At 46.8% G+C, this 25,319-nt stretch overlaps 1 protein-coding gene across 15 annotated transcripts in view; it reads right to left on the bottom strand.

Moving 5' to 3' along the window:
- The window catches only part of ctbp1 (C-terminal binding protein 1), a 346,678-nt gene that overhangs the window by 53,895 nt on the left and 267,464 nt on the right, over positions 1-25,319 (bottom strand). For 2 of the 15 annotated variants that reach the window (XM_085975459.1, XM_085975471.1), the window contains exons 1-3: positions 2,043-2,226; positions 1,576-1,656; positions 441-500 (exon numbers count right to left, since the gene is read on the bottom strand). The exons of 7 other annotated variants lie outside the window; for them this stretch is intronic. In XM_085975459.1, the coding sequence (XP_085831585.1) occupies positions 441-461 (21 nt within the window). In that variant the 5' untranslated portion in view covers positions 462-500; positions 1,576-1,656; positions 2,043-2,226. Of the gene's footprint in view, positions 1-440; positions 501-1,575; positions 1,657-2,042; positions 2,227-25,319 lie in introns of those variants that run through there. 6 more of the 15 variants (XM_085975458.1, XM_085975470.1, XM_085975467.1 and 3 more) reach the window with 4 other exon arrangements.

Below are 25,319 nucleotides of genomic sequence, written 5' to 3'. Positions count from 1 at the left end.
ACTACAATACAATATAAAAGAGAGAGACTAACTAGAATGTATGACTGTAAAGCCAGCTTACTTCATTCAACACACAATTGTTATGTCAGCATATGATACAATCCTGTCATTCCATGACAGCACTATTTTTTTTTTACATATGTATGCGATGTTGATGTCTGTATTCTCATCAACACTCTTGGCTGCTTAAAAAAAAGTGAATGGATCAGCATCACACATGGAGATTTCAAACCAGTAAAGATTTAGAAAATACACTGCATTCATCCAGTCCCACTGAACGCTGTGCTTGAATGCCACACTAGATGTGAGAAAATGTAAGTGCTAAAATATAGCAACAATTTAATTTATTTTTCCAGGTACAAAGCTGACTACACCCTGGACACTAAGTTTGCATCAGTTTACAAATCCAGGGATTTATTTATTAAATTGACCCTACTGACCATAACTCTTCCACTTGTCATGTTCAGGATGCATGGAAGCTTTTGGCAATCTTCATTCTCCTGTCCATGATACAAATTGTAAAAGAAAGTCACTATTTGCATGTATTAACTTATTTTCCTCAGTTCTTTTCTTCCACTAAAGGAACAGTATCTCCCTCAAATCAGCCTACACAGATATCTGAAAACATAGCTGCACAAAATTCCTTTCAGAGATTCAAAATCTTTGAGCTCTGTTAGTTCTCAGATTCTTGCAATGTGCAAAATTAAGTACCAAAAATATTCCTTATATGAGGCCACAATAGAGAAAAAAATGCAACTGTCGCACCACAACAGAATTCATAGCTCGAGCTGGCTTTAAATTCATTACAAACTATTTTAAAACACTGAAAAAATCAGCTAGGTGACAAAAGGACAGAGATTTAATTTGTTTTCTGCTACAATAATTGGAGGCCAACACAAGGGACAAAATAGTTTTAGAAAATGCCAAGCGTAATTAAATATTAATATCTTTACTGGAAAGAATTATTCACTCCATGAAAAATACCATCAATAATAGCTTAAAGCAATGCCAATTAATCACGTTTACACTCGGGTACTGTTATATTTTTATTAATTAAATAAGCTATTTAAGGAAATAATTAGACATGCACAATCCCGTTCATCCTTTACACTATTGATGCAATGGTTTATATATTTTTTTCTCTCTTCAGGTAGGACATTATTCTTTTATGGAAAAAAAAAATCACCATTAGCCTGAGCTCTTCTGAAACAAAAGCAGCAAACTGAGACAGCTAACTACAAAACGTTTGGGTGAACTAATTTTTCAAAGCGGCACAAAATCCTTTGCAGATGTTACGCGCGGCTCAAAGATGAGATTTTCTAAAAAAACAAAAGTGCTGGGCTTGTCCTTGCTTGCTGCACACAGAAGGTTCATTGAACACCATCCGCTGCACTGCCAGAGACGTGCAGTCACAGAATCCCACGCACTGAATTTCAGAATTGCTGACGAGAGGGAGGTTTTAATACAGAAAGCTGCTGTTTTCTTTGTTCCCTCCCACCCCACCTGCAGAATTCTGGAGGAGGGGGGGACGTGTTTAATGCAAAATAATTTCTGTGAAAAAAAACCACAACTTACTTTGCCGAATGCTTTTTTTTTGGGGTGGGGGGGTTGGTATGTGATTTGTGATTAGTTCTCAGCTTTCACTTATTTCAACAGCTAGAACAGGAAAAAAGATACAACTAGTTCAGAATTAATTAACAAAGAACAAAAAGTCTCCCATTGTCAAAAAGTAAAAAATAAACAGCTACAGCACAGAACCACCAAGACGATTAACTACAAAAAGTGCTGTCATTTGTGGGGGATTTTTTTTTAAAACAGATAAAGTGTCTCATGTACAACACGCCAGGCCATCTGTACAACTCCTGTGAACGATCTCACTTTCAATAGCAGCCTGCAAAATGCAAGCAGCAGGGAGGCGGGGGAAGGGGGGGAAGTTGGAATGAGCTTGCTGCTTGTACACACACACACATATTTTACCATCTCTGCCAGCACACCTTTATTTCAGCCATTCGCAACACACAAAAAAGCGAAGAAACATTTACCTAGAGGTAACCCTTTGCTCTGGAGGCGAGAGCTCCCCATCTACACGGCCGTTATTTCCCCATTTTCTGAGAGCACTTCACATGAGATATGAAAATACTGGGCATATGGCGGCCACTTCAATTTTCCCCAGAAGTAAAAGCCAGCCAAGTCCTGCTGTCTGTGAGAGTGGGAGAGGCCCAGGGCTGGAGCTTATAGGCTGGCCAGGTCACCTGACTAGTTCAGTGTTGCACTCTCAGCTGAGTTCAGAAGGGACATATCAAGTCTGGTATATCATTAACCCGCAACACCCTGCGCATTTTATACTTAATCATTTTTTGCACAGCCCAGGACTTAATATTGGCAAGACTCGACTTTCAGCTGTCTGCATTTTGACGATACAAAGTAGACACTTCCACTGGGATTCCGGCAACAGACTTTTGTTAACACTGGTTTCTTTACCTCCCTGTGGTAGAGGTCTGCTGTGTCATTAAGCAAACAGCTCAGCCTTGTATAATCAGCCAGTTTAACTTAAAGCAACAGTGATACATCAACGGACGGTCACAATTAATTCTCCACGGCTTTTCTGCAGCCTATCTGCGACACTTTTTTTTAACTGTACACAGCAAGGTTAACACGGTTCTCAAGTTGATTTCAGACAAGGCTAATAAAAAATGGACTGACTGCAGTTCAGGAGTTCAAGAACTGCAAGAATGGGGGTCAAAGCAAAGATCAACCGTTCTCACTAGCATGCTCTTTCTCTCTTCCAACACTGACATGCGTAGGTACACAGGAGTTAGAATGGGCATAGGCACAAAACTAAATTTTAAAAAAAGAGAAAAATTATAGTCCACGCTTTATGAGGAACTACATGTTAAACTGAGGACAACTCTTAATTTCCTACCCTCACCAAACATAAATTAAACTAAATTAGAAAATGTCATTTTAAATCCTGTTGTTGAGGGATTTCAGCAGCCAAGTATTTAAAAACATTGCCAATTTTTTTTTTTTAAAAAGGGTGACTAGATAAATTCCTGAATAAAACATATTGTTCTACAGTCACCCACATGTTTTAAGGTTCACCATGGTCTGATAAAGTAGTTAGGTAAGTCATTACATAGTCATGGTCTATTTTTATATAGTGAATGCTGCAGCAAAGAGATAAAGTGATCTATCTGCCATACAAATAGTAACATTCACAAGATTGATCCATTAATTTTACAACTGACCAGACAAGGATTGTTTTTAAAAACTGCATTCATTAAATTTTAGACATTTACATATAAAGTTGCTGATAGATTAAAATTAATTTTTTTTGCACTCACTAGCACATTTTTCCAACAAAAACAATATTCACGTCAATAAATGCTTTCCACCGGTGGTGGTAGGGGAGTAAAAGGCAGACAAAATTAATGTTTGTAACAGATAAAGAATGATTCTATTTCATTGTAATTTAGCTCCCTATACTGTGTATTGAACAATTTACCAAATTTTCTGTGCGGGACTGAAATGCTGCACAGGAAATGCTGCCAATCCTGCATCCGGTTTAAATAAGAGTTTTCTATTTTTGATTCAGAATTTTATGCAACGGAGTTTCGTCTCCTCAGTCAAGCCTCAACTGTGAAAATGTTACAATTTATTAGACAGGCCAGGATATTGTCAAGAATTCACTAGAGAAAGAGTAATTTCAGGCTTTTCTGTAAAAAAAAAAATGGGGCACCAGGAGAAGACATATTGGTGGCCGTATAGTGGGCTAAATATTTTTTTCCCCATACATCGCTTTGCAGAATTTGTTAGGTGGAAAATATCTTAAATTAGGAACTTTCTCTCCCTTCCCCCGACAGAGCAAGGTACTGTCGGCAACAAAACAGCAAACCTTCACACTGTGAAAGCAGCGGAGCACTGAAAATTGCAGCCAGAAATCCAAAAACATTTTCACATTTTATAAAGTTTACAAACTCTGCAAAAAAAACATGAGTATGATGGGGGTAGATCTTGACTTTGCGCGACAGTGTAAAATGGGTGATAGCGAGTCAGCAGCCCCGTTTTACATTCTGTCCCAATTTCTGAAGGCACTGGAAATAAAAAATCGGGAGAGATTCAAAACGGGCTGTCGACTCACTACGACCCATGTTATACTGTCGCACATGGTCAAGGTCTACCTCGTAGTCTTCACTCTCACAAAGTGTGCCTTAAGCCATCTTGGTTCTAAGCTCTGTTATTACTTCAGTGAGTCTCATCGCCTTGCTACTTCCCACTTTTAAAACCATATCCTGGCCTGTCTAATAAACTGCAACATTCTCACAGTTGAGGTATGACTGAGGAGACGAAACTCAGTTGCATAAAATTCTGAATCAAAAATAAAACTCTTATTTAAACCATTCTAACCATGTTATCTTTGCTAATTCTTTTAATGGTGCATTCACACTCCACAAGTCAGTCTTACTCTTGGGAGTCTCACTCCACTTAACTCAAGTGTCAGCTTTGGCTTCAACATCGGATTCAAACTGTATTTATGCTATAACTGTAGAGACAGTGCAACGTCAAACCCACTTTGCACTACAGTTGTAGTGTAAACGTCCTCTAACTCAGCTTGGCTCTGTAGCACACACCCCACTGTAGGTTGAGAGTTCAAACCCACTCCAGGATCTCAGTGCAGCACTGAGGGCGTGTTACATTACTGGAGGTCTTTCGGAATAAGATATTAAACCATTGTCCCGTCTGTTAAGTCTGCTGATTTAGGTAATGATTTGCTCAACCAATCCCTCACCTCCACCTCCAATGTCCTTGTCCCCAGCAAAACTTTCACCGTCTCCAATCCTGGTAAGGCCTGTATCTTCACTCCCTCAAGTCCAAAGGGCATAAAATTGAGCATAACTAGCAAGACAGACATGGCCAGATCTGGCTCACTCACACCAGCCTCTAACGGGCCTCACTTTCCCCAGTCAAAATTGCCCACTACTCTAGGAATATCCTGGAAAGCAAAGATAACCCATGGATTCTTTCCTCTATTACCAACTGCATCCTTACTCCTCTTCTCTCTCCACCCCACCCTCACCTCAAACAACATGCAAGCAGCTCATCGATCTATTTGTCATCAAGCCAAAGACCCTCTGTTGAGCTGCCTTTGCTGCTTCTGCCCATTTCCCCTTTCCCAAAACAAACCTTCCCTCTCCAACCCTAGGCCTCAACCCTGTCTTGCCCTCTCCCACGCTCATCTCATCCATGAGATTTACCCTTTGCTCCCTCATCCCCAATATCCAGTAAACCCCTGACCAATCAACTTCCTATCCTGGCCCCATGCTAGCTGATGTTATAAATGGTTCCGTATCATTAGGCATTGGCTTGCTCCTTTTCAAAACCACCATAATCACCCCCTGCTTAACAAAATCACCTCCACTAACTACTGCCCATCTCCCACCTTCCTTTACAATAGTAAAATACTGCGGATGCTGGAAATCTGAAATAACAGAAAATGCTGGAAACACTCAACAGGTCAGGCAGCATCGAGGAGAGAGAATCAGAGTTAACGTTTCGGGTCGGAACTTGTTCCCACATTGAACAACTTCTCCTTTGATTCCATTCACTTCCTCCAAATTAAAGGTGTTGCTATGGGAACCCGCATGGGCCCTAGCTATGCCTGCCTTTTCATGGGATATGTGGAGCATTCTTTGTTCCAGTCCTACTCAGGTCCCCTCCCTCACTTTTTCCGGTACATTGATGACTGTATTGGCGCCGTTTCCTGCTCTCGCCCCGAACTAGAAAATTTAATTCACGTTGCTTCCAATTTCCACCCTTCCCTCACCTTCACATGGTCCATCTCCGACTCTTCCCTTCCCTTCCTCGACTTCTCTGTCTCCATTTCTGGGGATAGGCTATTGGCCAACATCCACTATAAGCCCACTGACTCCCACAGCTACCTGGACTACACTTCATCCCACCCCGCTTCCTGTAATAGAAACATAGAAAAATAGGAGCAGGATAGGCCATTTGGCCCGTCGAGCCTGCTCCGCCATTCAATATGATCATGGCTGATCCTCTATTTCAATACCATATTCCTGCTCTCTCCACATTCCCCTTGATGCCTTTTGTGTCCAGAAATCTATCTATCTCCTTCTTAAATATATTCAGTGACTTGGCATCCACAGCCTTCTGTGGTAGAGAATTCCACAGGTTCACCACCCTCTGGGTGAAGACATTTCTCCTCATCTCAGTCCTAAATGTCCCATCCCGTATCCTGAGACTGTGACCCCTTGTTCTGGACCCCCCAGCCAGGGGAAACATCCTCTCTGCATCCAGTCCGTCTAGCCCTGTCCCTTTCAAAGCACTGAAGTGGCTCTAACCAGTCAAAAAACATTTTCTGTGACGATGGCCATGGTCCATTAAGCCAGCTCGACCTTTCCGACGCCTTCGAAATAGTTGATCACACCATCCTCCTCCAACACTTCTCCTCTGTTGTCCAGGTTAGGAGGGGGCCTGCCCTCGCTTGGTTCCTCTCTTACCTATCCAATGCTAGCCACAGCATCTCTAGCAATGGCTTCTCTTCACACCTCCACACAGCCACCTTGGGAGCCCACCAAAGGATTTATCCTTGGTCCCCTTCTCTTCCTCATCCACATGCTGCTCCTTGGTTACATCATCTGCAGACATGTGGTCAACTTCCACAAATACGCTGAAGACACCCAGCTCCAACATTCCTACCACCTCTGTTGACCCTGGCTCCACTGTTTCTGCAATTTGACTCTTGCCTGAACTATGATTTCCTTCAGCTAAACAATGGTAAGACCAAAGCCCTTGTCTTCAGGCCCTGGCACAGTCTCTGTATTCTCGTCACCAACTCCATCCCCCTCCTTGGCCACTGCATCAGGCTAAACCAGCCTGTTTGACCCAGAGTGGAGTTTATGACCCCATAAACTCGCCATTACAATGACTGCCTACTTCCACGTCCCTAACAACATCCGCCACCACCACTACCTCTGAAAACCTCATACAGGGCTGTCTCACCTCTAGACTCAACTGCACCAATGATCTCCTGGCTGGGCTCCTACAAGGATCACCAACCCTCCCAGATTAAGGGCTTCTCTCCCAAGCACTGATGCTAGCAAGCTGGGAGAAAAGCGAAACTTTGTGTGTGTACCTCAGGACAGACACGAGAGGGGAAGAAAACCTGGGAAATATCGCTGCAAAGATAGTCAAATCTAGCCGATAATCAGGAGGGTGGGAAAGGCCTTGCACAGGCGTTTGGTGGGGGGGGGGGGGGCGGGATATGAATTTAAAGCTGAAAAATTAACCTCCAATTCTGCAGCATTCAAGTCTCCTCTCAATTTAAGTTACTTGTGCGGAATCCCGAAAAGGGGATTGGGCCAGAGCGGTCAATGGGGCCAATTGATTTACAGGAAGGTAGAAGGGCGAGGGCCAGGATCACAGACATAAACCAAGGGTGACAGCAGCCAGAGTGAGGGAAAATACAGGTAATGTGTAGGGAATGTGAGGGACAAAATAGGGAATGTGAGAAAAACACAGGGAATGGAAAGGGAGAAGGATTTGGAACAGTGTATAGTTCCATAAATATAAGATAGTCACTAATAAATCCAATAGAGAATTCAGGAGAAACTTCTTTACCCAGAGAGTGGTTAGAATGTGGAACTCACTACCACAGGGAGTGGTTGAAGCAAATAGCATAGATCCATTTAAGGGTAAGTTAGATAAGGACATGAGGGAGAAAGGAATAGAAGGATATGGTGATGGGGTTAGATGAAGTAGGGTGGGAGGAGGCTCATGTTGGAGCATAAACACTGGCATGGACCTGTTGGGCCGAATGGCCTGTTTCTGTGCTGTATATACTTTGTAATTTATAAAAACAGCTCTCTCACACTTAGAAAACAAAAAAAGACTTCCTATCATGAGAATCCAATATCATGAGAATCCAATATCATGTGCAGCTTGGGGGTAGGAGGTGACAATGGAACTAGAAGTAAAGCTAGCCTGAGAAAGGCAACAGAAAATATGAATTGGAGTGAACAATTAGCAGGAGGAACAAAAAGTATCATGAGACACAAAGCTTCATACCCAGCCCTTGTTCTCCAACCACATGTACTGCTGGACAATCCTGATAAATTCATTGTTTACATGGAGACTCGCTGAAAATTGTTGGTAAGACATTGTAATTTATCTAAAATCTTGACTCAACAGTGTACTCTGTACAAGTGAGATATGCAATTTGAAAGCACAACTGCTGAAGAAAATAGACAATGTCAAGCTATTTGCTGTATTTTTAAACCACAAATTGATACATTCAGTCATTTTTAAGACAGTCCTACTCTCAGGATAGAGTGTACTTTTCCACGCTGATGCAAAAAGGTACGAAAGGATCTGAATCCAAATTTCATTTCAGTACCACATGTATATTACCAGATAGAAAAAAAAACCTATTTTAAAGCTACACAGTTTGTGCCTCATAATACTGACAGGTCAGTCTTTGAACTATCTGCTGCTATCCATGACCCAAGAGAGGTTAAAGTTCAGGAGTTTCCCCATACACAGAACTATACAATTAACACTTTGAAATTATTCTCCTATTTGTATCAAAGTAGTACTGAGAAATGATTAATAAGGACAATCATCATGGTTTATAGAGATCAAGAGTGTTGGCAAAAAGCTTTGCACTGATCTTCCACAAATGGAATGGTTTCCTGTAATTTGATGTTTAATGTAGTGATGGATTTGTTTCCACAAGAAAAGCTTCTCTGCTTTGCAATATCCTGTCAAAATGTGTCATGGCACTGGAATACATTTTCTATCTCCCAAAAATGGCTAGAATGCTTGGCTCAGGCACATGGATATTTTTTTAAAGCACATAGCACCCAGCAGTGTCAGACTAATGCACACAAAATACAATGGCCCAGAACTTCAGGTCTCCACGGGCGAGTACGCACGGGGTACTCACCCGTAAGCCCAATGGAAGTGCCGGTTTCCTGCATGCACCGCGCACGTGCGGGAAACCGGCACTTCCGTTCCCCTGAAAGAAGGGGTTCAGAGTTCGAATGCGTGCGCAGGAGAGGCAGTGCGTGCGCATGGAACATAGGTTTTTTTTTTGCAGGTTTTCCCGGGAGGGCAAGTCTGCAGAAGTTAGACATATAAAAAGCAGGTGTAAGGCCTGCTTTTTACAAGGTAAGTGGTGAATTAATTAAAATTAAAACATTTTTCCACAGGTTTATTACTTTTAAATACTTTAAAGCAAGTTAAGTTTATTTTTAGCCCCGTTAGAAAATAAAATTATTTTTTTCCAAAAATTTAAATTATTGTTTAAAATAGTTATTTCATGTAATTTATAGTTTATTTAAAATATGTGATTTAAAAAAAAAATTATTTGAAGATTTAGTGATTTTTGGGGCCCGTAGTATTTATAAGTTTTGACAGATCTTCCTGTCAAACTTATGAATGGGCATTCCCTGCTCCGATTGGCTCTCCATGGCCCACGTGATCCCAGGGGACGCACCGAACTAACTGCGCCCCTGGAATACGCAAGCACTGCGCGCCGGCAGTTGGAGCAGGCCCAGGATCGGAATTCCACGGGGGCCCACAGCTCAACGGCCGGCGCGCAAGGTAAGGGAAGCCCCCGACCCGAATTTCTGGGCCATTATGGCTTATGGGTACATGTTTAAGATGCCTTAGCACCAAAATTATTATTTTTTTTTTTTTTTTTTTAAAACAGGCACAATGGGCCAAATGGTCTCCTGTGCTGTAACATTATATGACTTCCAGTAAAGTATGTGCATGAAGAAATGCAAAAATCTGGGGGAAGTTTCCCAACCAGTGGTAATGTGATTCTCTTTATTTTATGCTAATCAATCTACCTTGGCAAGGCACATGGAGAGTCAAGGTCAAGTGTAGTATTCAGGTCAAACAAGGCTAAATGGTGGGGGGGGAATAATTGGACTGGTGGGGGCAAGGAGGCAGAAAGGGAGAATGGGAGGATGGGATGGGGAGACTGATTATTGAGGGCAGGCTGGTCATTGGGGTTGGGGCCAGTGACTGAAGCTAAGTGCCAAAAGTTATTGGGGAGGGGGGGGGGGGGAAAAGAGAGGGTTAGAGAAGAGAATGACTAAAATAATACTCATTGACGGGATGCGAAGAGGGCATTGTCAAAATGGTTCTTAGTGAGGGCAGAAGCAGGGTAGGTGTGCGGAATGTTGTTTAGTAGGGGAGGGATGAGGAAAGGCTGCAGTGTAGCTCTGTGGGGGTGGAAAATCCTGTCAGGTGGACCAAAAAAGATGCAATATGTGTAGCAGACAAACATTTGGCCAAGTACAAAGATCTGCAAACGCACCGTGGAATGGTATCTTGGGCATGTGGTTATTGAAAAATGTTTTAACATCCAAAAGGGAAAGACACTTTATAACTCAGAGTTTCTAACGGTCTTCAGTTTCTTATTCACCTCATGGCCTTCCACGGTATCTTACCATCAGAGACTATGGGGTAGATTTTCAACTCGCTGCCTGGGTGTAGCGCTGCGGATCAGCCACCTGTTATAGAAACTGTCCGATTTTCAATAGAAACCAAAATTGAGTGATTTTTATTACAGGCAGCCAATCCGCCACGTCAGTTTTACGCCTGGGTGACAAGTTGAAATGCGCCAGTCACATCAGCACATGCTAGCTATGGAGAACAGATGGCAGAGGCTCACAGACCTCCTCTCTAGGAGGGATCTAAACGTAGACTTGGGTCCTCATGGCCCCACTGCTGTGTACCAGGTGCTATCCAGCTCCTTGTTAGCAGGGAAGTGCGGGTGACCCACGAGAGGGATGATGGTGACAGGGGACATGGAAGTGGGGGGTCCTCTCAAAGTGCTTCCACTTCTCTCCCGTTGCCACCCACCCCAGTCACAGCCCCAGATGCTTCCTCAGATCGCGATGTCCGAGTCTGCCGCTGCACAATCGCAGGAGAAGCAGACTTTGATGGGGCCCTCACATGTTCCAAAACCAGGAGGACATCCGCCAAAAGTGTCTACGCAGTGGCAGCAGGAAGCGAGCCTCCTACCTCTTCCTCTGCTGAAGCCATAGGGGGTGCACCTCATAGAAGCACACTTAAAAGAAAAATGATACAGAAGTAGATGCACAAGGGTAAGCACATGGGTGTATAAAGAAGTGTTAGTGTTATGGTTCCATTACTGTTATCACACATAAATCTGTTTCTTTTCACCACTTTCCAGTCATGCTCATTTTTGTCTGCTACTTTGGAAGTGGCTTTTTGAGATGGAATGAATGGCGAGACATAACGTTACCTCCAGAAATGGGGGGGTCAGTGTGAAAAGAATGGCTTGGTCATTATAGGGATGCTTTATGAGTTGTTGTGGGGGGGCGGGGGAGGAACCTGGCACAGCATGCAGCAGCCATAAGGGTGCAATGCAGGAAGTCAAGTAAATCTGGCCATTATGAGGCCATCCACGGCCTCCCGGGCAGTAATGTGCTCCGGTGCTGGTGACATTTGGACCTCAGGTTCCTCCTCGTCATCTTCCAGCTGATGCTCCTCCTCCTCCTCGTTTTCCAGCTGATGCTCCTCCTCCTCTGAAGAGGCTGTGCGCTCTGAGCCTTGCTTCTCATGCAGCACTAATCCTCGTTGCTGCGCTATGTTGTGCAGGGCGCAGCAGACCACGGCGATTCTGGAGACCCTGGCTGGTGCGTACTGAAGGACTCCTCCAGATCTGTCAAGGTATCTGAAGCACATTTTCAGCATGCCGATTGTCTGCTCGATGACACATCTGGTGGACATGTGGCTCTCATTATAACGCTCCGCAGCCTCATTGCTTGGCCTCCTCAAGGGTGTCATGAGCCACGTCTTCAGTGGATAGCCCTCGTCTCCAAGCAGCCAGTCGGTAAGTCTGTTTGGCGGTGCGAAGAGCTGAAGGAGTGTGGACTGGAACAGGACGAGTCATGATAGCTGCCAGAGAATTTGGCACACACATGCATGATGATCTTCCTTTGGTTGCAGATGAGTTGAACATTGAGGGAGTGGAAGCCCTTGCGGTTCACAAACACTCCTGGGTGATGATGGGGTGCCCTGATGACCACATGTGTGCAGTCAACGATGTCCTGCACCCGTGGGAAGCCAGCCAGAGCAGCAAAGCCCAGCGCCCGCTCAGAAACACTGGCTTCATCAGTGGCAAAGTTGATATAATTGGCTGACTTGTTAAACATGGCATTGGTGACCTGTGTGATGCATCTGTAGGCGGCCGACTGCGAGATGCCGCAAATGTCTGCTGCAGATTCATGGAAGGAGCCTGAGGCAAAGAAGTTAAGGGTGGTGGTGACTTTGACGACCACAAGCAAGGCATGTCCACCAGGTCCTCTGGGCTGCAGCTCCTCTGGGCGCAGGTCTTGCCCCAGCAATCTGCAAATGCCTTCTTTGGCACTGCTGCTCTGTCATGTTGAGGAAGCTCATCCTCTGCCTGTATACCCGGTGTTGGGGGTATCGCTTCCAGCACGGTACAGCCCTGTGCTGATGCTGCACGAGGGCTGGCATCAGGTCGTTGAGGAGAAGGTTGTTAGTGTTGTTGCTGCTACTGCTGGTGGTGGTGGTGTTGGGGCTCATCCTGGTCCGATTCTGAGGACCAAGGTGAGACAGTATAAGTGGCACCCATGCTCATGTAATCGATGGCAGGTCAAGTAGAGATCAGAGGAGCAATCTGTCAATGTTGTGATATTTACTAGCAATGTGGTGAGAGTGGCTTCCGAGGTTGCAGAAAAGACTGCATTTGATCGAGTGTGGCATCAAGGAGCCCTAGCAAAACTGAAGTCAATGGGAATCAAGGGGAAAACTCTCCATTGGTTGGAATCATACCTAGCACAAAGGAAGTTGGCTGTGGTTGTTGGAGGTCATTCATCTCAATCACATGACATCACTGCAGGAGTTCCTCAGGGCAGTGTCCTAGGCCCAACCCTCTTCAGCTGTTTCATCAATGACCTTCCCTCCATCATAAGGTCAGAAGTGGGGATGTTCGCTGATGATTGCACAATGTTCAGCACCATTCGAGACTCGTCAGATACTGATGCAGTCCGTGTCCATATGCAGCAAGACCTGGACAACATTCAGACTTGGGCTGACAAGTGGCAAGTAACATTCGCACCATACAAGTGCCAGGCAATGACCATCTCCAACAAGCGAGACACTAACCATCTCCCCTTGACATTCAATGGCATTACCATCGCTGAATCCCCCACTATCAACATCCTGGGGGTTACCATTGATCAGAAACTGAACTGGACCAGCCATATAAATACTGTGGCTACAAGAGCAGGCCAGAGGCTGGGAATTCTGCGGCGAGTGTCTCACCTCCTGACTCCCCAAAGCCTTTCCACCATCTACAAGGCACAAGTCAGGAGTGTGATGGAATACTCTCCACTTGCCTGGATGAGTGCAGCTCCAACAACACTCAAGAAGCTCGACACCATTCAGGATAAAGCAGCCCGCTTGATTGGCACTCCATCCACCACCTTCAGCATTCACTCCCTCCACCACCGGCGCACTGTGGCTGCAGTGTATACCATCTACAAGATGCACTGCAGCAACTCGCCAAAGCTCCTTCAACAGCACCTTCCAAACCCGCGACCTCTACCACTTAGAAGGACAAGGGCAGCAGACGCATGGGAACATCACCACCTACAAGTTCCCCTCCAAACCACACACCATCCTGACTTGGACCTGTATCGCCGTTCCTTCACTGTCGCTGGGCCAAAATCCTGGAACTCCCTTCCTAACAGCATTGTGGGTATACCTACACCATATGGACTGCAGCGTTTCAAGGCGGCGGCTCACCACCATCTTCTCAAGGGCAATTAGGGATGGGCACGAAATGCAGGCCTAGCCAGCGACGCCCACATCCCGTCAATGAATTTTAAAAAAAACTTGTAAACTAAAATTCGGTTGCTTTGCTTTGGAGTATTTATTGGGATTTCCATGCTCTGTATTAATGACCTCGATCAGTGGCTACTGAACTTCCGCCTCAGGTTAACAGACGTGGTTCCTGAGCTGCGTGATTCCCGTGGTCATCCAGTGAAATTCAAAAGGTCTGCTTAAAATCCCGGTTAAGGGTCTCACAACAAGGATTTAAAGAGATTAATTAGGTCGCCCACTTCTGCCGTTCGGGCCCGTGGCGCGCTGGCAAACGCACCAGAGTTAAAGGTGCAAGGAGGCGGTATGACAGCGTGTTCCTGATGCACTCCCATTTTCTGCAACTTTTACTGCCGACCCGCCTCCAAACCCACACGCATGGCAGCGGGAAAATTCCGGCCAATATCTTTACACCAAGTTACCTCCAGTAAATGGTGTTCTTGGCACAACTCCCTAGCACAGAAATAATTCTTTCATCCCCTCCCCCCTTTCCCAGCTCCTACACTTGCTTAAAAATCTGTTCCATTTCCTGCTTTTTTCCAGTTCTGATGAAGGGTCATCGACCTGAAACGTTGAACTCGGTTTCTCTCTTCATAGATGCTGCCTGACCTGCTGAGTATTTCCAGCATTTTCTGTTTTTATTAGCACAGAAATAATGCTTGTTTCAAATTTTACTTTGGTTAAAAATACGTCAATTCAGCCAGTTGTTTGATCAATGGATGGATCCTATGAACTTCACTAATCTGGCAAAAATGACTAATTTCTGCACACAAAGCTGGAGTTGTAAGTCTACAACTATACACCAAATTGACATCTATACCAGTAAGCTGAAGTTAATACCACTCGACTTAAAATGAGTGTGCATACCATTCCGATACATGCAGAATTATGATGCTCCAATACAGATTTGCAATATGAACATGAACTCCCTTTGCATTGCACTGCATCAGTACCTATTCTAAACGGACACGCTAGACACGGCTACAAATGCAATGTTAATTAAGCTGGAGGAAATGTCTATTGAAGATAGAAGTTGTTTAAGATCTTCTATGTGAATATACTAATGAGAGCAAGATAAAATAAAAGGAGTGCAACATATAATTTAATAGTCTAGGATCCTGTTATAGTTACTGCCAGGAGGCTGAACAGCCAACATACTTAAGTGTCCAGTCTACATGTAGGCAGGAATTTTGTTCAGGTCAGCGGGTTGGGGGCCAGGGGGCCTTCGAGGCAGGCAGGAAACTCGCAAGACTTTAACGGCAGGGCCTGAATTGCATGTGAGGCCTCAGATTCCCGGCCCGCAGCCAGCCAGATTGAGAAGCTGGCTGGCTGCGGGCGGGTAGGCCTCAGATGCAGAGAGGGAGCGAGGGGTCGGTCCGGGGGAGGGATCGTGGGGGGGGGGGGTCCTTTGGGAATGGCTGGCTTGGTCGAGGATCACGGGGGGAGGGGGTGGGCAAGGCCTCATGATGGGGATCGGAGGCCTCGTAATGGGGTCTCCAATCATGAGGGGGTGGTTTAGGTTGGGCCCCTGGATCCAGGAGGTAGGTATAAAGCCCCTTACCTCCTGGATACAGCAGTTCCTGCCTCGGTTTAACTGCTGAGTTTCACGAATTGTGTGAAACCCCTCCACATGCAGTTCAATTCAAAATGGAGGTTAAAAAAAAAAAAGGGGCTTCCAGCCTCATGATAATATTTAAAATTGACATACCACCCCCTGGGAGTGGGTTGGTCACCCGCCCCCATCCCACCTCCGTTAGAACTGGAAGTGTGCGGGTTGGAGGCGGGAATCCCATTTTTACACTTTAACTGCCCTCACGTTCCAAACCCACCCATTTATTAGGGTAAAATTCCGGCCAGCAATAGGGATTGAAATACTACCATAGAAGGGTGGGGGGGGGGGGGGGGGGGGGAGAATTTACTGGACATAAATAAGAAAGAAACATTTTTACTTTGTCAACTAGAAAAACATTAAAGAAATAAAATATCAACCCATACTTGTAAAAATATACATATTACTTGTCACTTTCACTACATCCTGGGAGGTAATAACTAAAAAATAATAGATAACACAAAAAAATGTCTGCGCAATGCCACAATAATCCTGACATATATTGATACATATCCCATAATTAAGATACTGAAGGAAAAAAAAATATTGCAGCAGTGAAAGAGAGATGGAATTGGTTGATCTAATGGCCCTTTCTTTATCTTAAAATTCTGATGTTCTCAACATACATAAAGTCGCTCTCTGTTCACAGATTTACAAAGTAATAACATCCGAGTTTCAGGCAGCCCATCACTGAATTCATGATGCACAGGTGGTGCTCTGGATCGGGATTGTTTTGGAGACATGAAAACGAGATGATAGCCCCAAGACCCCTACAGAAAGTCAGCATGGCAAAATCGGTGAGCAAGGTGTTTTTGCTAGCCCACACCAGTATAGCGACCAGATCGGCACTCCGAATGATGGATGGTGTCCAGCTCAACTGTATAATATTGGGACAATAGATTGAATAAATCTAACTAATGATTGTGCAGCTTCCCACAGGCAGCAAGTTAAAGGTTGCATTTCAGAAATTACAGCATTCCTGTTTTGATGATAAGTTAAGACATCAACTGGTAGAAAACTGTTCCAACGGTTGCAGCATTGTCAGAGGTGCCATCCTTTGGACAAAACATTAAATTGAGCTCGGTTTGCCTATTTCAGGTTGGTGTTAAGGATTCCATGGCACTATATGAAGATGAGCAAACATAGAAACATAGAAGATAGGAGCAGGAGTAGGCCATTCGGCCCTTCGAGCCTGCTCCGCCATTCAACGAGATCATGGCTGATCATCCAAACCCTAGCACCCGGTCCCTACACCGACAGCCATCCCACCCAAGCCCTATCCCCGTAACCCCACGTATTGAACAGGATGTTCTTGCCATGGAGGGGGTGCAGCGGCGATTCACCAGGCTGATACCAGGAATGGCGGGAATGACCTATGAGGAGAGACTATGTAGTTTAGGGATGTACACACTGGAGTTTAGAAGATTGAGAGGGGACCTCATAGAAGTGTATAAAATTCTGACAGGTCTAGACAGACTGGATGCAGAAGGAATGTTTCCCTTGGCGGGTGAGAACAGAACTAGAGGACATAATTTAAGGATAAGGGCTAAACCATTTAGGACAGAGATGAGGGGGAATTTCTTCACTCAGAGAGTGGTGAACCTGTGGAACTCATTGCCACAGAGGGCAGTGTACGCCAGCTCATTAAATATATTTAAGAGGGAATTAGATATATTTCTACGGGCAAAAGGGGTTAAGGGTTACGGAGAGAAGGCGGGGACGGGATACTGAATTAAAAGATCAGCCATGATCTCATCGAATGGCGGAGCAGGCACGAAGGGCCGAATGGCCTACTCCTGCTCCTATCTTCTATGTATCTATGTATCTATGTATTTAATCCCCCCTAACACTAAGGGTCAATTTTTTTTTTTTCTTTTTCATGGCCAATCAACCTAACCCGCACAGCTTTGGACTGTGGGAGGAAACCGGAGCACCCGGAGGAAACCCACGCAAACACGGGGAGAATGTGCAAACTCCACACAGACAGTCACCCGAGGCCGGATTTGAACCCAGGTCCCTGGCGCTGTGAGGCAACAGCGCTAACCACTATGCCACCGTGCAGCAAGGGGTTCTTCTGGTATTCTGAATCGTACGAGAGCATGGGCCTTACACTAAACATCCGTAAGACAAAGGTCCTCTACCAATCTGCCCCTGCCACAGTACTGCCCCCCGATTATCAAAATCCATGACAAGGCCTTGGACAACGCGGACCACTTTCCATACCTAGGCAGCCTACTGTCAACAAGGACAGACGTTGATGACGAAGTCCGACACCGCCTTCAGCGTGCCAGTGCAGCCTTCGGTCGCCTGAGGAAGAGTGTGTTTGAAGACCAGGACCTCAAACCCGGCACCAAGCTCATGGTCTACAGAGCAGTAGTAATACCTGCCCTCCTGTATGCCTCAGAGACATGGGCCATGTACAGCAGGCACCTCAAAGCACTGGAGAGGTACCACCAACGCTGCCTCCGCAAGATCCTGCAAATCCATTGGCAGGATAAGCGCACCAATGTCAGTGTTCTCGCTCAGGCCAACATCCCCAGCATTGAAGCTTTGACCACACTCAATCAGCTCTGATGGACGGGTCACAGCGTCCGCATGCCCGATACGAGACTCCCAAAACAAGCGCTCTACTCGGAGCTCCGGCACGGCAAGAGAGCCCCAGGTGGGCAGAGGAAACGCTTCAAGGACACCCTCAAAGCCTCCTTGAAAAAGTGCAACATCCCCACCGACACCTGGGAATCCCTGGCCCAAGACCGCACAAACTGGAAGAGAAGCATCCGGGAAGGTGCCAAATACCTCAAGTCTCTTTGCCGGGAACAAGCGGAAGCCAAGCGCAAGGAGCGCACGTCAACCCAAGCACCCCACCCACCGTCTGCCCCACCTGTGACAGAGACTGTAGGTCCCGCATTGGACTCATCAGTCACCCGATAACTCATTTTTAATGTGGAAGCAAGTCGTCCTCGGTTCCGAGGGGCTGCCTAAGAAGAAGGCATCAACTGGTAGAAAACTGTTCAATGGTTGCGGCATTGTCAGAGGTGCCATCCTTTGGGCAAGACATTAAATTGAGCTCGGTTTGCCTATTTCAGGTGGGTGTTAAGGTTTCCATGGCGCTATATGAAGATGAGCAAGGGGTTCTTCTGGTATTCTGGCCTACATTCCTCGCACCAAAAACAGATTAACTGGTTATTTATCTCATTGTTGTTTGTAGGATCTTACTGCATGGAAAATGGCTGCCACATTTGCCTACATAGCTACAGTTAAATGCTATGGGACATTTTTGAGAGACACTGTAAGAATGAAAGTCTGCCTTCTTTTCTATTATCTTGTTTCCCTCTATCATTTTTCTCTTTTCCCTGTTCAGTTCTCAAGCTTGTTTTGCTCTGTGAGACTCGAGGTGTTCGGCGCCTTCCCGGATGCTTCTCCTCCGCTTTGTGCGGTCTTGGGCCAGGGATTCCCAGGTGTCGGTGGTGATGTTACACTTTTTCCAAGGAGGCTTTGAGGGAGTCCTTGAGGGTGTAACTTCCATCATTGTAACATTGGCTGCTCCTGCCTCTAACTTAGCCCATCTGCTGCTGAAACTTTTATCCATGTCATTATCACCTCCAGACACGACTGGTCCAATGATCTCCTGCCAAGCCTCCAATCCAGCATGGCTGTAAACGTCAGCTCATCCAAAACTTTGCTGCCTGTATCTTATCCTGCAGCAAGGTCTGCTTGTCCATCCCACTTGTCCTTGATAACCTACAACCTACACCGGCTTCCATTCACCCAACACCTCAAATTTAAAACTGGAGAACAGAGGCCCAGCATGTTCAGTCTTTCCTAACAGCTGTACCCTCTCGGTTTTGGTTAACATCCTTGTAAATCTTTTTTGCACTTTCACCAGCGCTTCTTTTTCCTTTTTGTAGTAAGGCCAGAACTGTTCACAGCACATGAATACTTCTGTGTACGATTATTTGTTTTCTGTTTTACTGCAATGTCTTTAAAAGGTACTTAACCTTCGGAATGCCCTTTGCAGTTTCCAAAATACTCGATTTTGATCGGCTATTGATCACCAAAATTATTTTCTGCTCATTTCTATATTACTAAGCCATTAAAATGAAATAAAAATGTTAAACATACAGCAACAACTTGCATTTCTATTGTGGCTTTTATGTAGCAAAATATTTCAAGGCACTTAACCAGAGCGTTATCAATAAAAATTTGACACCGAGCCACAGAAGGAGATATCAGGACAGATGAAGTGAAAGAGGTAGGTTTTAAGGAGCATCTTAAAGGAAGAGAGGGGTAGAGGCGGAGGTTTAGGGAGGGAATTCCAGAGCTTAGGGTCAAGGCAGCTGAAAGCACGGCCACCAATGGTGGAGCAATTAAAATCAGGGCTGCATAAGATGCCAGAATTGGAGGAGCACAGCGATCTCGAAGGCTTGTAGGGCTGGAGGAGGTTACAGAGATAAGATGGGGCGAGGCCATGGAACGATTTAAAAAACAAGGGTAAGGATTTTAAATTTGAGGCATTGACGGACTGGGAGCCAGTGTAGGTCAGCGAGCACAGGGATGATGGGTGAATGGGACTTGCTGCGAGTTAAGATACGGGCAGCAGAGTTTTGGATGAGCACAAATTTATGCAGGGTGGAAGATGGGAGGCGAGCCTGGAGAGGAGTGAATAGTCAAGTCTAGAGGTAACAAAGGCATGGGTGAGGGTTTCAGCAGCAGACGGGCTGAGGAATGGTCGGGGGTCGGGCGATGTTACGGAGGTGGAAGTCGGCGGTCTTGGTGATGGAGTGGATATGCAGTCGGAAACTCGGGGTCAAACATAACAAACACCAAGGTTGCGAACGGTTTGGCTGTTTCAGACAATTGCCAGGGAGAGGGATGGAAACAGTGGTCAGGGAACAGAGTTTGTGCCGGGGACCAAAGACAATGGCTTCCCGATATTTAGTTGGAAGAAAGTTCCCCTTATCCAGTATTGGATGTCGGACAAGCAGTGTGACAAATCAGAGGCAGTGGAGGGATCAAGAGAGGTGGTGGTGAGATAGAGCTGAATGCCATCAGTGTATACGTGGAACCTATAATATTAAACCATAAAAATGAAATAAAAACGTTAAACTTAACAATACTCTAAAAAGTTAGGATATACCCCTAAGTATTACACTGTAGGAATAGGCGTATTCCTAACCAAATCACTGAGGTCGACTCAGGAGAAACAATCCAACAGGTCTTTAATGAAGGATTTGACGAAGTACAGAAAACAACAAGGATCGATGCAGGAGAGCCTTGGAACTGGTCTTACCCGAATGGGGACGCCACGAGGATTGACTAGTCAGTCCCGGGGATTGCGTCATGACGTCATCGCGTTTGCCCGCACTTGGGGCGGTCACATGATGTGCGACATGACATCATCGCGTTTGCCCGCGCTTGGGTGGTCACGTGATCCACGACGTGACATCATCGCATTCACCTGCGTCATCGCGTTCGCCCGCGCTCCCAAAGGGGAAACGCCCCGTACCGGCAAACTGTATCTATACATCGTTAAAGGGAATTATGACCAGTAAGTAAGGGACACTCGGTGGTACCGCTACATGCGCCCCCCCAGAATTCGCTTTAATGGACGTCAAAAGGCGAGGTGGTCTGACGAGCCTGTCCGAACGACTCCTGTAGTCTCGAGATGGAGACTGTTGGGTGGCTGGCGGTCGTAATTGGGTTGGTGTAACGATGATGGGTAGCTGCTGGTCAGGCGGACGATCGGACCTGGTGTGCCGTAACAACGATGGGCGGCTGATGGTCAGGCAGGCGGTCGTGCTGTCTCGACGTGGCGGGCGAGGTTGAAATATGCTGGCCGACTCGTGGTGGCTTGCCAGCTGGGCAGGCGCGGACTATGTTTCTTTCTCCAACATCGACAGAGCCAAAGTCCCCAGTCTGACGAAATCTGCAGGAACGCCGAATGGGCGATCCAGGAGGAAATGAACGTGGGTCTAGGCAGGTCGGTGAACTCGCCAACAGGTGAGCGAACTCTTCGGCAGTCGGGAACACAGACGAGAGTGACCCGATGCTGCATTGATCGGTGATCAGTGGCGACAGCAATGTTCATGTGGCTGATCGCTGCTGCAGGATGCCCGTTGGACCCGTCCTCGATGGTCGCAGCGTCAGTAGATGTTTGCTTTTGTTGAGGGGAAAACTGTAGAGAGGGCGGCAACGCTTCTAGCTGTTGTTGATTTAGGGGGAAAACTGCCGGGAGGGCAGCAATGCTTCGCCTTCGCGCCGAAAAGCGTGGTAGAAGAAACAGACCAGCAGGCTGACGGGCTGGTGCGGCGTCGGTGAGGGGCGAATCTGCGTGGTTTGCGAGGGATGGGTCCTCGTGGTTCGTGAGGGAGGAATCCTCGTGGGTTGCGAGGGGCGAGGCCTCGTGGGTTGCGAGGGGCGAGGCCTCGTGGGTTGCGAGGGGCGAGGCCTCGTGGGTTGCGAGGACTGAGTCCTCGTGGCGTCCCCGTTCGGGTAAGACCTGTTCCAAGGCTCTCCTGCATCGAGCAACGTTCACAGAGATGGGGTTCAGGCTGTGCGCTTCTTCCGTGAAAAACGTTCACGGAGACGGGGTCACCAATGTAGGGATAGGCGTATTCCTAACCAAATCACTGAGGTCGACTCAGGAGAAACAATCCAAAAGGTTTTTAATGAAGGATTTGACGAAGGATCGATGCAGGAGAGCCTTGGAACAGGTCTTACCCAAACGGGGACGCCATGAGGACTGACTAGTCAGTCCCGGGGATTGCGTCATGACGTCATCGCGTTTTCCCACACTTGGGGCGGTCACGTGATGTGCGGCGTGACGTCATCGCGTTTGCCCGCGCTTGGGGCGGTCACGTGATGTGCGACGCGACGTCATCGCGTTTACCCGCGTCATCGCGTTCGCCCGCGCTCCCAAAGGGGAAACGCCCCGTACCGGCAAACATTATCTATACATCGTTAAAGGGAATTATGACCGGTAAGTAAGGGACACTCGATGGTACCGCTACAACACCATATAATCCATTTATTTTTTGGTGCACAAACACTACCGTAATGTAGGAATAGGTGTATTTCTAACCAAATCACTGAGGTCGACTCAGGAGAAACAATCCAAAAGGTTTTTAAATGAAGGATTTGACGAAGTACAGAAAACAACATAGACCGATGCAGGAGTGTCTTGGAACAGGTCTTACCCCAGTGAGGGCGCCACGAGGACTGACTAGGCAGTCCGGAGGTTTGTGCGATGACGTCATCGCGTTTACGTCGTGACGTCATCGCGTTGCTCGCATTTGCCCGCGCTTAGGGCGGTCACGTGATGACGTCAGCGCATTTACCCGCGCTTAGGGCGGTCACGTGATGACGTCAGCACGTTTACCCGGCACTGCTGCTGGCCGTTGCGGCCGAAGTCAGGAACGGGAGGCCGAGCTAGGCTGGCGCTTGCCGTGGGAGCGGGGGACTGAGCTGGGCCGGCGATTGCCGCGGGAGCAGGGGACTGAGCTGGCCCGGCTCGCGTTAAGGTGAGTCACGTGATGCACGACGTGACGTCATTGCGTTAGGTCGCGTCTTAAAGGGGCAACGGCCCGAACAGGTAAAGTGTATGTACAAAGATAGTTAAAGGGAATTATGTATAATAGGTAAAGGACACCCGGTGGTACCGCTACAGTAAACCTAATAGAGACTGGAAGGTTGGTATGAAATAGAATTTTGAAATGGTCTAAACTTGTCACTGCTAAAAGATGTTATTTACAAAATTCCACATTTCTAACGCAATATTCTCCAAAAATATTTGCATCTTCCATGATCACGCCCTGTAACCACATAGTATCCTCTGCTGACCTTTGCTCTTAAATCACTAATTATTTTCTCTGTGACCAAGAAGAACGAGGCATTAAAGGACAGAAGTTCAGCAACAGTAATTAATAAAAGGACATGTAGCTCCAGCTCTGCTCCAAATAATTGGTCATCCATTTTTGCTACCCGCAGAGAGAGAGAGACACACACACACACACTTTCAGCTGCACTCCAATCGGGACTCACCATTCACACTGGCTCCTTCCAGTTCTTAAAGGGGAGGTTCAATCATTCTGCACAACCTCATTCTCAACATTGCTGGCTCGGAAGGCGACCTCCAAGCAACTCAACAGCTACACCTCTTACCCTCATGGCTGATCCCAGTCCCAGGGAGAGAGCTCGCCGTTTCAGCGACCAGGCATTGGAGGCATTGGTCACGGCCGTCGAAAGAAGGAGGGCAGTGCTGTTCCCGGCCACTGGCAGGAGGCCATTTCCCCAGGTCTTCAGGGCAATGTGGAGGGAAGTGGCACACAACGTCTCGGCCAGCAGTATGGACCACAGGACCCTCACACAGTGCTGTAAAAAATTCAACGACCTCACTCGGGTGGTCAGGGCGAGTACATGCTTCAGCAAGTCCTACATACCAGCATCTGAACCTCAGTCTGTACACAAACCACCACACCCCCACCACACATCTCCACCTACGAAAACTCACATCCACATCTCACGCTTTGCCTACAATCACAGCTATTCAACTATGGCAGGCACATCTCCCAAACACATAACTGCACACTCACTCACACACTTTCCTTTCTCTTGCAGGCCAAGCTGACCCACAATAGGAGGGAGCAGCAACAAACAGGCAGGAGTGAAGCGGACATCCAACAGCTTACAGACCTGGAGGAGTGAATGCTGCAAGTCACTGGGCACTAGGTGATGGGCGCCGTGGCCGTCGGCGACCCCCTTGGGGGCAACAACGGTATGTTCATCCCATCTCCTTCTCTCATCCCACTTCCCCCTCACAGCACAAGCCTTTCCCACTTTCCAGCTCATTATATTATGTGCATTCCTTGCTCCCTTCCTGCCCTCACCTTACCACGAGTCTTGTGCCTTTATGCTTTCAGGTAATCAGCAACCAGATGACCAGCCTGTCCCTGAGCCTCTCGGAGAAAGTAAGGTGCGAGAAGAGGAGGAGGAAGAAAGCACCGCGTCACTGCATGTCTCACCCGCAGGCACCACGCGATCATTAGAGGCAACAGAAAATGCTGGAAATACTCAGCAGGCCAGGCAGCATCCGTGGAGAGAGAAACAGAGTTAACGTTTCAGGTCTGGGACCCTTCATCAGAACTGGAAAAAGCTGGAAATGTAACAGATATTAAGCAGGTGCAGACACAGGGGCTGGGGGGTGGTGGGGGGGGGGAGGAAGGAATTGAAAGAACATGCTGTGAAAATGTTGCAAATGGGAATGGCAAAATCATACTGCATGAAAAATGGGGGATGGGATTATTATCTGAAATTGTTGAACTCTACGTTGAGTCCGGCAGGCTGCAAAGTTCCCAATTGAAAGATGAGGTGCTGTTCCTCGAGCTTACGTTGAGCTTCATTAGAACAATGTAATAGGCCGAGGACAGAGATCAGAGTGGGAGTGGAGCGGTGAATTAAAGTGACAGGCGACCGGAAGCTCGGGGTCACCCTTACGGACTGAACGGAGGTGTTCCGCAAAGTGGTCGCCCAATCTGCGTTTGGTCTCCCCAATGTAGAGGAGGCCACATTGTGAGCAGCAAATACAGTATATTAAATTGCAAGAAGTACAAGTAAATCGCTGTTTCACCTGGAAGGGGTGTTTGGGGCCCTGGACAGTGGGAAGGGGGGAGGTAAAAGGGCATGTGTTGCATCTCCTGCGTTTGCACGGGAAGGTGCCAGGTGAAGAAGAAGGGCTGTTGGGGGTGATTGAGGAGTGGACCAGGGTGTCGCGAAGGGAGCGGTCCCTTCAGAATGCTGAAAGGGG

This window comes from Somniosus microcephalus, chromosome 2 (genome assembly GCF_052327205.1).
Source record: "Somniosus microcephalus isolate GS21.2 chromosome 2, FLI_Smic_1.0, whole genome shotgun sequence".
In the NCBI taxonomy this organism is placed as follows: domain Eukaryota; kingdom Metazoa; phylum Chordata; class Chondrichthyes; order Squaliformes; family Somniosidae; genus Somniosus; species Somniosus microcephalus.
This window is presented reverse-complemented; position numbering and strand designations above follow the sequence as displayed.